This window comes from Oncorhynchus clarkii, chromosome 1 (assembly GCF_045791955.1).
Source record: "Oncorhynchus clarkii lewisi isolate Uvic-CL-2024 chromosome 1, UVic_Ocla_1.0, whole genome shotgun sequence".
In the NCBI taxonomy this organism is placed as follows: Eukaryota; Metazoa; Chordata; class Actinopteri; order Salmoniformes; family Salmonidae; genus Oncorhynchus; species Oncorhynchus clarkii.
In genome coordinates, this window is record NC_092147.1 from 23,708,250 (window position 1) to 23,722,313 (window position 14,064).

The following is a 14,064-nucleotide window of genomic DNA, read 5'->3' on the forward strand; positions in this document are numbered from 1 at the left end:
CCTATCAATAGTAGAAAACGTTCCAGAACACAGCAATAGGCTCTTTCTCGCTCATGCTTGGCTCTGACCCCTCCCTGCTTGTTCTTCCCACTAAGACTATTTATTTCCCATTGGATCTGACATGGTGTGTTCTATCTTGGGTTAGTTATAAAAAAAAATCTGGAGCGCCATCTTGCGGCTGTTGAAATATATACTTCCGTTCGTTCATGCAGTTTACATCCGGAACGATTGGTCACAACAACAACAACCACCACCACCATGGCAGCAGCTAGCGCTGACATGAAGCCCCTTCAGCATGCCATGAAAATAGCAAAAGTGGCTATACAATTGGACGCAGGGAACCGACATAAGGTATTCTAATGTCAAGTTTACGAAAAAAAGATTGAGTCAGAGTGCAGTATAACTTCACTATGCTGCAAATCCTGCCTCCAAAATATATATATATTTTACTGCAATATGTTTTGTGTGACTGCAGTTACAGTATAATTGCAGTTCGACTGCAGTTATGCGTCCAAAATACCACAGTCAACAGCCGTTTCAAAACTGCGATCTTTTTTTGGAAGGTTTGATTTAGAATTACAGTGGTGAACGAGTTTTATAGCCACGAGATATGCTTCGTTGATGACGTAAACAATGCAGCATCACTTGTTACAGTAGCTAGTTGGCATAATGTGCTATTATCTCTTTTGTAATACTATTATGTTTCTACAGTAGCCTACTTGTAAGTTTACAGCTTTCTTTTTTCTCTAGGAAGCTTACTGTGAATACTTGAGGAGTATCAACTTCATCACCCACTCACTTTTGGAGGATGCTGTATCTAGGCGTAAGATGAGGACAATATTCCATTATGCAAAACTAAATACATCTCATTTCATTCAAGAGGTTATGGTGCTTTCAGGATGGGACTGTAACTACATCTTTATGCCTGGCAGTCACTGAGCATAAAGACATCTAAGCTCAATCAAGATACTATGACGTTTGTCATCTCTTTCTCCACTCAAAGCTGCCAAGGCAGGTCTATAAGTCATTTTAGAACAGTATTTCCCAACCCTGGTCCTTGAGTACCCCCAACAGTAAGCAGTTTCATTGTAGCCCTTGACAAACACACCTCATTCAACTCATTGAGGGCTTGATGATTAGTTGAATCAGGTGTGCTTGTCCAGGGTTACAATAAACATGTCTACTGTTGGGGGTACTCGAGGACAAGGTTTGGGAAACACTGTTTTAGAAGGTAGAAAATAAACAATTGAACAAGTCCCGGAGTAAGTAGTTGACTGTGTTTGTTTGTAGACAATCACAGGATTACCTCACACATTGATTAATTTACTCCCTCCTGAAATAATCAACACTAAAGGATTACTGTATCAACCTCGGTGATGTAGATACTGAGATTTAATCAGTTCTTAGCATCGATTGTTTTAATTTAGTTGCAGTGGGAAGTGGTTACCAGTTGTAAAATGTTTTGATTTTCTTTACTCGTCCAGAGGGAGAGATAGTAGAGGTGGAAAAGATGTTGAGGCTGGCTGAGCAGTGTTTGGAGAGAGCCAAGTCCTCCTTCATAGGAAGGAGAGATGAACCTGCAACCCCTATCTCCTACACGACACCTATCAACTTGGCAGCACTCAGCCTGACCACAGCCTTAGCAGTAAGCCCTGGAAAGATTGGTAAATATATTTAGCCCCAAATTTTGCAATGTTTTTCAAATGACTTTTTCCCAAAACGTGTCAACCTCCTGTCCCTCCTCCAGTTTCGCCACAACCACAAGAGCCGGTTATTTACTCGGGGCCTAAACATAACCCCAGGCCTGGACAGCGCAAAGTTCTCTCTGAGGGTGGAGGGGAGGTCATCACCTTCCTGCCCCCAGAAATCTTCCAGAGTTTGCAGATAGTGGAGTCGCAGGATACCAGGAAGTGAGTTGTTGTCAGAGAAACTGGGGACTAAACAATCAAGGGACAAAAAGGAGAGTTCTAGAAATAGCCACTCAGTGAAATAGAAGGATGCTCTCTGGTTACAGTATTCATGAGATGCCTACATCAGAAGTCACTCTTATCAATGAATGGTTGTCACCGTAGAACTTTGTTAAATTGTTGAAGAGGTCGATGATTAATACAGAGTTGATTTAATACAGAGTATTCAAATAGTGCAGAACTGAAATTCACATTGTAAGCCACCGCAGTCATAGACTTGATATATTTTATACCTTTGGTAACATGTGACTAAACATTTTTGTATTTTTTTGTGTGTATTAAAGGGAGCTTACACCCATAGAGGAGGCCTCGCGGTTGAACCAGAAGTTGAAAGAAAATTATGAAGCTCGTCTGGCCCGACTCCCCCCTGCACAGGCCCGTACACAGAAGACTTCCCTGGTCAGTCTTTGTTTGTGTGTTATTCACTTATACCAAAGAGACACCACATTTAGTTTAACCAAACTTTACATTGCAACCATGATTTTAGAATATCCCCAAAGTTGGATAAATTGAGGGATCTTGTAAATTAACTGGCTGCTATTTTAATTCACAGTTGTGTGTCAGATTACAGTAGAACACCGAAGCAAAGCAGAAAGGTTGTGAGATTCACACAGCTGTTATATCCACTACAAATGAGTTTGACACACAAACATGAGTCACACACACATGAGTACCATCTGATGTTGGTATGAGGCGGAGTTGGATCCAACAAGAACTCGGCATCATGTTTCTTCTACATGAATTATGTCCATCAGTTCTGGGACCCTGCTATGGTGGGTATTTAGAGCAGTAGACTTGTAGAAAACTGTTTCGAATGAAGTAGACTGATAACATGGAAATAATAAATTATTCATGCTTGACGGAAGTGTACTCATTGATTTATCTATTTCATATTTATTTTTAAATATAATACTCTGGGTTTTGCATTGAAGCACAATCGCATGCATGCACGAGACTAGTAGCATGTGAACCGATACAAGGTTCACGCCCCTTCAAGGTGATTAGGGAATTGATTCGTTTGGACTTTATTTGGCGCGCCACACGTTCTTTTTGGATTCGAGTTTTAGTTCCGAAATCAACAGGATTAGTGACTCACTCTAAGGTTAGAGATTGAGGCAAAATACGGTCAGAATACAAACTACAGCTGGCAGTTTTTTTTTCTTCCTCTTCATGATCGCGTTGTCGTGTCCTTCAAGGAATACTAGTTTGACACTTCCACGCGCTTTAGTCGCTTAGAACAAAAAAATCACACGATTTAGATGCAAAGAATGTTTCGGCGACATAACGGCCAAATGGATCTGCGGGCTCAGTGGGAAAAACTGAAGGAATTTGTGAAGGTACTTTTTATGTCCGTGTAGTTTAATTGTTTCAATTACGTTTTACAACTGGGAACTCGGAAATCTCAGATTTGAGTGCGTTCACTCTTCGAGGTTCTCAGTTGTCGTGAAAGCACCAGTAGCACAGACTACTGCACATGTACTCACAGGGTGACTAGTAAGCGTTTCACTGTAAGGTCTACTACACGTGTTGTATTCGGCGCACGTGACAAACTTTGGTTTGATTTAGTAGTAGGATGTTCCCAATGAGAGTTTTATTTATTTTTATATATATATATATATATATGTACACACACAAGTATGTGGACAACCCTTCAAATGAGTGAATTCGGCTATTTCAGCCACACATAAAATCGAACACACAGCCATGCAATCTCCTTCGCAAACATTGACAGTAGAATGGCCTTACTGAAGATCGCATGGCCTTAGTGATTTTTCAACGTGGCACCATCATAGGATGGTCTTGGGCTTTTGACAATTTCTTTGTATTCCTCATGTCTAACTCATTGTTAGAAAAAGTTTGGCCCAGTTATATATTTATGAGGTATTATACACTGAGTGTACAAAACATTAAGAAAACCTGCTCTTTCCATCACTTAGCTTTCACCTGGATTCACCTGGTCAGTCTATGAACCCTTATTGATGTCACTTGTTAAATCTGATTCAATCAGTGTAGCTGAAGGGGAGGAGACAGGTTAAATAAGGATTTTCTTAAGCCTTGAGACAACTGAGACATGGATTTTATATGTGTGCCATTGAGGTTGAATGGGCAAGACTAAATATTTAAGTCCCTTTGAACAGGGTATGGTAGTAGGTGCCAGGCGCACCGGTATGTGTGTCAAGAACTGCAACGCTGCTGGGTTTTTCACACTCAACAGTATCCCGTGTGTATCAAAAATGGTCCACCACCCAAAGGACATCCAGCCAACATGACACAACGCGGGGGGGGGTCAATCATTTCTTGTGCTTTTTGAGGTGGAACGACCCAGTAGAAGTGACCTCTCCAGGAGCTTACTCAAGTGCAATAACTGACAACCCTTAACCAATGAAGTTGTTGTTCAGACCCCGATGAGCTATATATGCAATCGGCCAACAGTCAGCCTACCTCAGGCAATTACTGGTTGTTGTGTTGAGGTGATAACATTTTATGTTTACCTTTTCAACTAGAATTCTTCCTTCTGGGAAATATTACTTGTCTTATCTCTCTCACAATGTAATTAGGACATTTCTGACATGTATGTAACATCTCTAGAAGTAGTCTGGAAATGTAAAATATTAATACATTTTCTTTCAACGCAGACTCTCTCTCTTCAGAGGCAGATGATGGAGAACCTAATCATTGCCAAGGCCAGGCAAGATGCTGTATCCTTCTGCTAATGTGGACTTTTGGGGTCAGTTTGATATTATATAAGTCTAGGAGTCAATTGGGTAAGAATGTTCACTTGATTAACTTACACCAGGATCCAAATTATGGCATCATGGCTGAATGAGCCTTACCTGTGATCCTTGGTAAACACATTCCAGACACCCCATGTTATGTCTCCTGTAACTGAGTCATAAGAGGACCCTAAAGTTACATCTATTATGGTGACTGACCTGTTAGTGTTGTTTGAAAGTAGCTACCTTTTGAGAGAATTTATGCTATTGGTTACCATGGGGATAGGCATGTAGCTTTGGGGTGAGCTGCTGTTTTATGTTTAGATCCAGTGGACATTTGGGAAGGGTTCCTTAATACATGTGAAGCTACAAAGGAAGATGGAGGAGAGGAGACTGCGGCTGCAGGAGGAGGCCAACAGGTGAGCATTTGTCCCCTCTGACAGTAGAACTTGGTACACATCACAGTTCAAGACTGTTGTATGGCTTTACAGTCTAACCGCATAAGTAATGTCTGTAGTGTAAGTGCTGCTACTTTGTAGTAATTGGAATAAGAACAGAAACCTGACACTTGTGTATTTGCAGTTAAGTTTAGAATACTTCAGAACCATCTCCCCTCATTAACCATTAACCATCCACCCTTCATTTAAGTCTACTGATATGTAGTATGAAAGTAATTGAAATGATGCTTGGAGCTGAGCTCCAGTTGCATCCATGTAGCTGAGTAAGGGCTACTGATTGGCACAGGGATCTAAGGCACTGCATCTGAGTGCTTGAGGCGTCACTACAGACACCCTGGTTCGATTCCAGGCTGTATCACAAGCGGCTGTGATTGGGAGTCCCATAGGGCCCATCGTTGGCCGGTGTAGGCCGTCATTATAAATAAGAATCTGTTCTTAACTGACTTGCCCAGTTAAATAAAAAAAATCAACGTGTCTATGCTGTATGCAGGAGATTTGCCGCATCTGGAACAATTACTGCAGAAGAACAGGAGCAACGTGTTTTGTACACAAATGTTTTGGAATATGAACAAGATCATGTGAGTTCAAAGTGCAGTGACAACTTGACAAGTCATCGTATCGATAAGTGAACTTTAGTGTTTCCTGTCGAGTTGTCCTCATCCTGTGTATGTTTGACTTATAGGACTGGCCCAAGCTATGGAAAGCCAACATTAAGAAAAATCCTGATGATCCCACATTGGTGTCCGGCCTTGTTTCATGTCTTCTCAGGTACTAAACACGAGGCCGCACAAGGCAGTCCTAGTTCTATATTTTTCCATACATAATGTTGCTTAATATCCTTTTGAATAGAGGAGTTATTTTTGTGTGCTTTGTGTGTATCCTAGCTGTCCAGACCACCCTGTGATGATGCTACTGAAAAGGCTTCAGTACAGAGTTTACAACAGGCTCTACCCAATCGTGAGTAAGAGTCTCCCTACAAGTCCTGCCCTGCCCATGAAACCCTCCCACAGTGCCCAGAGCCTGTTGATGTCAGACTCTCATCAGAACGTGTCAAAATCCGAAGTGGGCCACAGTATGTCCTCCGATGCCTCTCTCAATATCTCCTTCTCTCATGACCATATTGCTAACGAGGAGGATAGTGATGGGCCCCATACACTGGACAGGGAGAATTCGTTTGAGGATCTGGAGCAGTTTCTGACACAACTGGACTGGGCTCCATCACATGGGGACCCTGACGTGACCTTTGAACAGTCACAGTTGGATCAGGAGGAGCCTCTCGTTCAAGACTTGGAGATGCGTGATCTCAAAGAACACCTCAAGGCTATTGTGAAGGACATCCATATTGCCATTGGTTAGTATGACTGTTAAAATGTACTATGTAGTAGACCTCATGTTTTGCAGTGTTTTCTAATTGTTGAGGGAAATGTATGAAAATAACTTTGTTGCAGATCAACTGCTGTCGCTATGTCTTCTCTCCTTTGAGTGTCTGAACACAGCCAGTTCTAAGGACCTGTGTGTGGCCAGCATAGAAGAAGCCTTCTTCACTCCCCTCTGGAGCTCTTTGTTGGCTCTCTTCAGGTAATCTTCTTTTTTTTTGCAGTTATGATCACTTGCCCATATTTTGTGGCAAAAACTAGTGATTGGGGTTTTGAAATAATTTCACTATTCGAATAGTATCATACATTTCTGTAGGATATCCAGATATTCGAATTACATGTGTTTTTTTTAATACATCTTACGGTCTTAACCTAAGGACTGCTGGCACTCTATTGCTTAAGCTGCGGAGGGGGCAGTGTGTGTGAGAGGGAGAGCAGACAAAGGGAGAGGGAGAGGCGCCAAGGCAACTCGGTGACAGCCGAGACTAGCTAACTTGTAGCAGCCACAATGTTATTTATCATCCCATATAACGGTGCCTGTCTTGACTAGAGTAGCCTAGAGAAGCTAACCATATATAGTTAACTAGGCTAATTGAGGCCATATGCTGCTTTCTCCCCAACTCCATTCAGATAAAACAACCGCTTACCTGTTGGTTGCTCAGTGGTAGCCTACTCCTTCTCATTTCGCTAACTTTTCATTCCGTGATTTTATTGCATCTTGCATTGCGTTAGTGAACTATCACTCCACTTGCTACACTTTAAGCCTCTGCTGAATTTAATTAGCTAACATAAACAACAAGATACACATGTGAAGGTTACCAGTTGGCTAGCGGTCTTTTTTATGGGGTGCACGTCATAAAACCTACATTGAAAAGTTTGTTTTATTAAATTAATCATTTTAAATGTCATGGTATATCCTATATGTAACAATGTCACATGGATTTGTTATTTACGTTTAGAAAAAGCATTTTCAGTGTTAAAATAGGCCTATAAAAATAACACAAGAATTTGAATACTAACGTCGGTTCGGATATTTGATATTCGAATAACCGTGCACATCCCTAGTAAAAGCTTCTTGTTTGCAAAAGGAGTTGGATGTCAGGCAGTGGTCGGTAGATGGCGTCAGTATGCTACAACTAGAAACTGTTCTCTCTTCTCCTATTAGCCTGCTGCATGGTTGATTATGCATATCAGTGTAGTGAGATGATTAACAGACCTGTGATTCAACCGTTCCTTGATGTATTCAATCTAATGTCCATTTAGAAAGGTAGTTCAGTGTGAAGCTGATGTCAGTCATGTCACACTACTTGTTGATTTGGCATGGTTACCTCTTGTTTTTTGTGTCCTGGACTATGAAGGAAGGTCCACAGAGAGAGGGAGCTGTCCTTTGAGTCAAGTATGAGGCTGTATCGGGATGCCTCACCTGGTGATGTTGGTGTCGCATCGAAACTGTACCCCCAGGACCCTGTCATGCTGCATGGTTCCTACCCCTATGACTCGGCAGTGCAAGAGCTTCGCTTGCTGTGCAAAGATTGCTGTCCCCAGAGAAAGCTGGAGTGCATTGGTGAGTGAGACCCTCAAGACCCTCACTGGACAATGATAGTGTGGGAAGTGTTCTTTACATTGCTCATACCGCAGAAGCATTTAATTGGGGGGAAAACCCATGTTTCTCTGCTCCAATAACATCCAATACACAATGTTCTTTTATTTCAGACAGGCTGGAATCTGTTTTGACTTGTTTGTGTGATGTTATTGATGATTTCCATACGCCTACAGTTGTAAGCTTACATACACCTTAGCCAAATATATTTAAACTCAGTTTGTTCACAATTCCTGACATTTAATCCTTGTAAAAATTCCCTGTTTTAGGTCAGTTAGGATCACCACTTTATTTTAAGAATATGAAATGCCAGAATAATAGCAGTGATTTATTTCAGCTTTTATTTATTTTATCACATTCCCATTGGATCAGAAGTTTACATACTAATTGAGTGTATTTGGTAGCATTGCCTTTAAATTGTTTAGCTTGGGTCAAATGTTTCTGGTAGCCTTCCATAAGCTTCCCACAATAAGTTGGGTGCATTTTGGCCCATTCCTCCTGACAGAGCTGGTGCAACTGAGTCAGGTTTTAAGGCCTCCTTGCTCGCACACACTTTTTCAGTTCTGCCCACAATTTTTTTTTGACTTTGTTGTCCTTAAGCCATTTTGCCACAACTTTGGAAGTATGCTTGGGGTCATTGTCCATTTGGAAGACCCATTTGCGACCAACTTTAACTTCCTGACTGATGTCTTGAGATGTTGCTTCAATATATCCACATAATTTTCCTATCTCATGATGCCATCTATTTTGTGAAGTGCACCAGTCCCTCCTGCAGAAAAACACCCCCACAACATGATGCTGCCACTCCCGTGCTTCACAGTTGGGATGGTGTTCTTCGGCTTGCAAGCATCCCCCCTTTTCCTCCAAACATAACGATGGTTATTATGGCCAAACAGTTGTATTTTATTTTTTTTTCAGACCAGAGGACATTTCTTCAAAAAGTCAGATCTTTGTCCCGATGTGCAGTTGCAAACCGTAGTCTAGCTTTTTTATGGCGGTTTTGGAGCAGTGGCTTCTTCCTTGCTGACAGAACTTTCAGGTTATGTCAATATAGGACTCGTTTTACTGTGGATATAGATACTTTGTACCTGTTTCCTCAAGCATCTTCACAAGGTCCTTTGCTGTTATTCTGGGATTGATTTGCACTTTTTGTACCAAAGTACGTTCATCTCTAGGAGACAGAATGCGTCTCCTTCCTGAGCGGTATGACAACTGCGTGGTCCCATGGTGTTTATGCTTGCGTACTATTGTTTGTATAGATGAACGTGGTACCTTCAGGCATTTGGAAATTGCTCCCAAGGATGAACCAGACTTGTGGAGGTTTACAATTTTGAGGTCTTGGCTGATTTCTTTTGATTTTCCCATGATGTCAAGCAAGGAGGCACTGAGTTTGAACGTAGGCCTTGAAATACATCCACAGGTACACCTCCAATTGACTCAAATGATGTCAATTAGCCTAACAGAAGCTTCTCAAGCCATGACATTTTCTGGAGTGAAATAAGTTAAATAATCTGTCTAAACAATTGTTGGAACAATTACCTGTCATGCACAAAGTAGATGTCATAACCGACTTGCCAAAACAATTTTTTGTTATCAAGAAATTTGTGGAGTGGTTGAAAAACAAGTTTTAATGACTCCAACCTAAGTGTATGTAAACTTCCGACTTCAACTGTATGTGTTAGTCACCTTTGTTTTGCGTCCTGTTCTGTTGCAGTTCGAACGTTGCGTCTGATCTGTGCTTGTGCTGAGGACTACTCCTGCCTTCATGAGGCAGAATCCAAAACTGCAGCCATGTGAGTGTAATACTACAACATTGCTTTTATGGATATGAACATGCTCACATGCTGGACCATGCTCGTTTCCCCTCAAATCTCTCACACACAGTGAAAACAGTGTTATTTACAGTGCCTTCAGAAAGGATTCACACCTTGACTTTTTCCACATTTTGTTTCAATCTGAATTTAAAATGGACTAATTTGAGATTTTTTTTTGTCACTGGCCTACACACAATAAACATCCCATAATGTCAAAGTAGAAATGTTTTTACAAATTAACATATTTTTTTAAATAACTACATCACTTTACCCCACACATATTCTACCACAAAACCAGGGAGGTTTTCCAATGCCTCACAAAGGGCACCTATTGGTAAAAAAAAAAGAGGAAGGGAGACATTGAATATCCCTTTGAGCATGGTGTTATTAATTACAATTTGGATGGTGTATCAATACACCCAGTCACTACAAAGATACAGGTATCCTTCCTAACTCATTTGCTGGAGAGGAAGGAAGCCGCTCAGTGATTTCACCATAGGCCAAAGGTGACTTTAAAACAGTTAGTTTAACGGCTGTGATAGGAGAACTGAGGATGGATCAACAACATTGTAGTTACTTCACAATACTAACCTAATTGACAGTGAAAAGAAGGAAGCCTGTAGAGAATACAAATATTCCAAAACATGCATCCTGTTTGCTATAAGGCATTAAAGTAAAACTGCAACAAAATGTGGCAATGTTTGGGGCAAAAACAACACATTACTGAGTACCACTCTCCATATTTTCAAGCACAGTGATGACTGGATCGTGTTATGTCCTTAACACTTGTAAGTGTTAAGGACTAGGGAGTTTTTCAGGATAAAAAAAAAACTGAAAGGAGCTAAGCAAAATCCTGGAGGAAAACCTGGTCTGCTTTCCACCAGAAACTGGGAGATGAATTCCCTTTTCAGCAGGACAATAACCTAAAACACAACGTTAAATCTATGCTGTAGTTGCTTATCAAGATGACATTGAATGTTCTTGAGTGGCCTAGTTACAGTTTTGACTTAAATATACTTGAAACTCTATGGCAAGACCTGAAAATGGTTGTCTAGCAATGATCAACAACCAATTTGACTGAGCTTGAGGGATGTTGAAAAGAATAATGGGCCAATGTTGCATAATCCAGATGTGGAAAGCTCTTAGAGACTTGCCCAGAAAGACTCATAGTTGTAATCTCTGCCAAAGGTGCTTCAACAAAGTATCGACTCACAGGCTGACGACAAAATACATTTAGGAATCTATAATATTAAATTATTGCACCCACACTGCTCGCGCATGCCAACAAGCATCTGCATTGCCAAGGGCTTTAATAGAAGTCAGTTTTATTTCTGACGCAGATCAAGCTGCAAGTCCTGCCTCTCCCATCTCCTCATTGGTTTATAGAAGCAGGTACCCATGTGCCATCTCCTCATTGGTTATACCCACATGGGTGACTGAAAGAGACAATAGGTCGGTGGCGGCAACACGGAACCCAAACCGGCTGTTTGCGTGTGCAATCGTGCATAAATGTATTTTGTTCCCCTCACACCAAACGCGATCACAACACGTGGGTTAAAATATCAAAACAAAATCTGAAACAATTATATTATTTGAGAAACCGGTCAAAAAGCATTAAACGTTTGTCAATTTTGCTAGTTAGCTTGCACTTGTTAGCAAATTTGTCCTCTTTATCTAGCTTGCTGTTGCTAGCTAATTTGTCCTGGGATATAAACATTGAGTTGTTATTTTTACCTGAAATGCACAAGGTCCTCCACCAATTAATCCACACACAAAACGGTCAACTGAATTGTTTCTAGTGAACTCTCTTCCTTCCAGGCCTTTTCTTCTCTTGACTTTATATTGTGATTATAAGTAGCTAGCAACAGCAAGCTAGCTAAATAGGACAAATTAGCTAGCAAGTGCAAGCTAGCTAGCTAAAATGCCATAAATATTTAATGCTTTTCGACCTGTCCCCAAATTAATATAATTGGTTCAGAGTTTTTGATATTTTAACCTGCTTGTCATGATCACGTTTGGTGTGGGGGGACAAAATACATTTATGCACGATGGCGCATGCGCTCAACCGGTTTGGGTTCTGTGTTAGTGGTGTGAATACTTATGTAAATTATATTTCTGCATTTTAATTTTCAATAAATGTTAACTTATCCAGAAACATGTTTTCACTTTGTCATTATGGGTTATTGTGTGTAGGGGGATATATATTTTAGAGGTCGACCGATTTTATGATTTTTCGATACCGATTATTGGAGGACCAAAAAAAAGCCGATCCCGATTAATCGGCAGATTTTTTTTATTTTTTTAAAACTTTTTTGTTTGTAATAATGACAATTACAACAATACTGAATGGACACTTATTTTAACTTAATATAATACATCAATAAAATCAATTTAGCCTCAAGTAAATAATGAAACATGTTCAATTTGGTTTAAATAATGCAAAAACAAAGTATTGGAGAAGAAAGTAAAAGTGCAATATGTGCTATGTAAGAAAGCTAACGTTTCAGTTCCTTGCTCAGAACATATGAAAGCTGGTGGTTCCTTTTAACATGAGTCTTCAATATTCCCAGGTAAGAAGTTTTATGTTGTAGTTATTATAGGACGATTTGTATTTCATATACCTTTGACTATTGGCTGTTCTTATAGGCACTTTAGTATTGCCAGTCAAACAGTATAGCTTCCGTCCCTGTCCTCGCTCCTACCTGGGCTCAAACCAGGAACACATCGACAACAGCCACCCTCGAAGCAGCGTTACCCGTGCAGAGCAAGGGGAACAACTACTCCAAGTAGTTTAAAACGTGACGTAAAAAAAAAAAAAAGTGACGTTTGAAACGCTATTAGCGCGCACCCCGCTACCTAGCTAGCCATTTCACATCGGTTACACCAGCCTAATCTCGGGAGTTGATAGGCTTAAAGTCATAAACAGCGCAATGCTTGAAGCATTGCGAAGAGCTGCTGACATACACACAAGTGCTGTTTGAATGAATGCTTACGAGCCTGCTGGTGCCTACCATTGTTCAGTCAGACTGCTCTATCAAATGCTAGACTTAATTATAACATAATAACACACAGAGATACGAGCCTTTGGTCATTAAAATGGTTGAATCTGGAAACTATCATTTCGAAAACAAAACGTTTATTCTTTCAGTGAAATACGGAACCCTTCCATATTTTATCTAGCGGATGGCATCCCAAAGTCTAAATATTGGTGTTACATTGTACAACCTTCAATGTTATGTCATAATTATGTACAATTCTGGCAAAACAATTACGGCCTTTTGTTAGGAATAAATGGAGTTCGCAATGAGCCAGGCGGCCCAAATTGCTGAATATACCCTGACTGCTTGCACGGAACGCAAGATAAGTAAGAAACTAAGAAATTCATGTTAGCAGGCAATATTAACTAAATATGCATGTTTAAAAATATATACTTGTGTATTGATTTTAAAGGAAGGCATTGTTTATGGTTAGGTACATTGGTGCAACGACAGTGCTTTTTTCGCAAATGCGCTTGTTAAATCATCACCCGTTTGTCGAATTAGGCTGTGATTCAATGAGAAATTAACAGGCACCGCATCGATTATATGCAACGCAGGACACGCTAGTTAACTACACATGGTTGATATTACTAATTTAACTAGTGATTATGTTAAGATTGTTTTTTTTTTATAAGATAAGTTTAATGCTAGCTAGCAACTTACCTTGGCTTCTTGCTGCCCTTGCGTAACAGGTAGTCAGCCTGCCATGCAGGCTCCTCGTGGAGTGCAATGTAAGGCAGGTGGTTAGAGTGTTGGACTAGTAACCGGAAGGTTGCAAAAACGAATCCCCAAGCTGAAAAGGTAAAAATCTGTCGTTCTGCCTCTGAACAAGGCAGTTAACCCACCGTTCCTAGGCCATCATTGAAATTAAGAATGTGTTCTTAACTGACTTGCCTAGTTAAATAAAGGTGTAAAAAAAAAAAAAGGGCAAATCGTGTCTAAAAATACCGATTGTTATGAAAACTTGAAATCAGCCCTAATTAATCAGCCATTCCGATTAATCGGTCGACCTCAAATATATATTTAATACATTTTGAATTCAGGCTGTAACAACAACGTGGAATAAGTCAAGGGGTATGAATACTTTCTGAAGGCAC

The 14,064-nt window shown here is 40.4% G+C and overlaps 1 protein-coding gene across 4 annotated transcripts in view; it reads left to right on the plus strand.

Moving 5' to 3' along the window:
* The first annotated feature begins 134 nt into the window (after positions 1-134).
* LOC139390383 (VPS9 domain-containing protein 1-like) overlaps positions 135-14,064 on the plus strand; it is a 31,836-nt gene continuing 17,906 nt past the window's right edge. For 2 of the 4 annotated variants that reach the window (XM_071137691.1, XM_071137615.1), the window contains exons 1-13: positions 202-351; positions 751-823; positions 1,485-1,664; positions 1,748-1,910; positions 2,252-2,366; positions 4,604-4,666; positions 5,048-5,100; positions 5,630-5,717; positions 5,822-5,907; positions 6,024-6,490; positions 6,588-6,717; positions 7,874-8,079; positions 9,830-9,908. In XM_071137691.1, the coding sequence (XP_070993792.1) occupies positions 259-351; positions 751-823; positions 1,485-1,664; positions 1,748-1,910; positions 2,252-2,366; positions 4,604-4,666; positions 5,048-5,100; positions 5,630-5,717; positions 5,822-5,907; positions 6,024-6,490; positions 6,588-6,717; positions 7,874-8,079; positions 9,830-9,908 (1,796 nt within the window). In that variant the 5' untranslated portion in view covers positions 202-258. Of the gene's footprint in view, positions 352-750; positions 824-1,484; positions 1,665-1,747; positions 1,911-2,251; positions 2,367-4,603; positions 4,667-5,047; positions 5,101-5,629; positions 5,718-5,821; positions 5,908-6,023; positions 6,491-6,587; positions 6,718-7,873; positions 8,080-9,829; positions 9,909-14,064 lie in introns of all 4 variants that reach the window. The other 2 variants (XM_071137542.1, XM_071137776.1) reach the window with 2 other exon arrangements.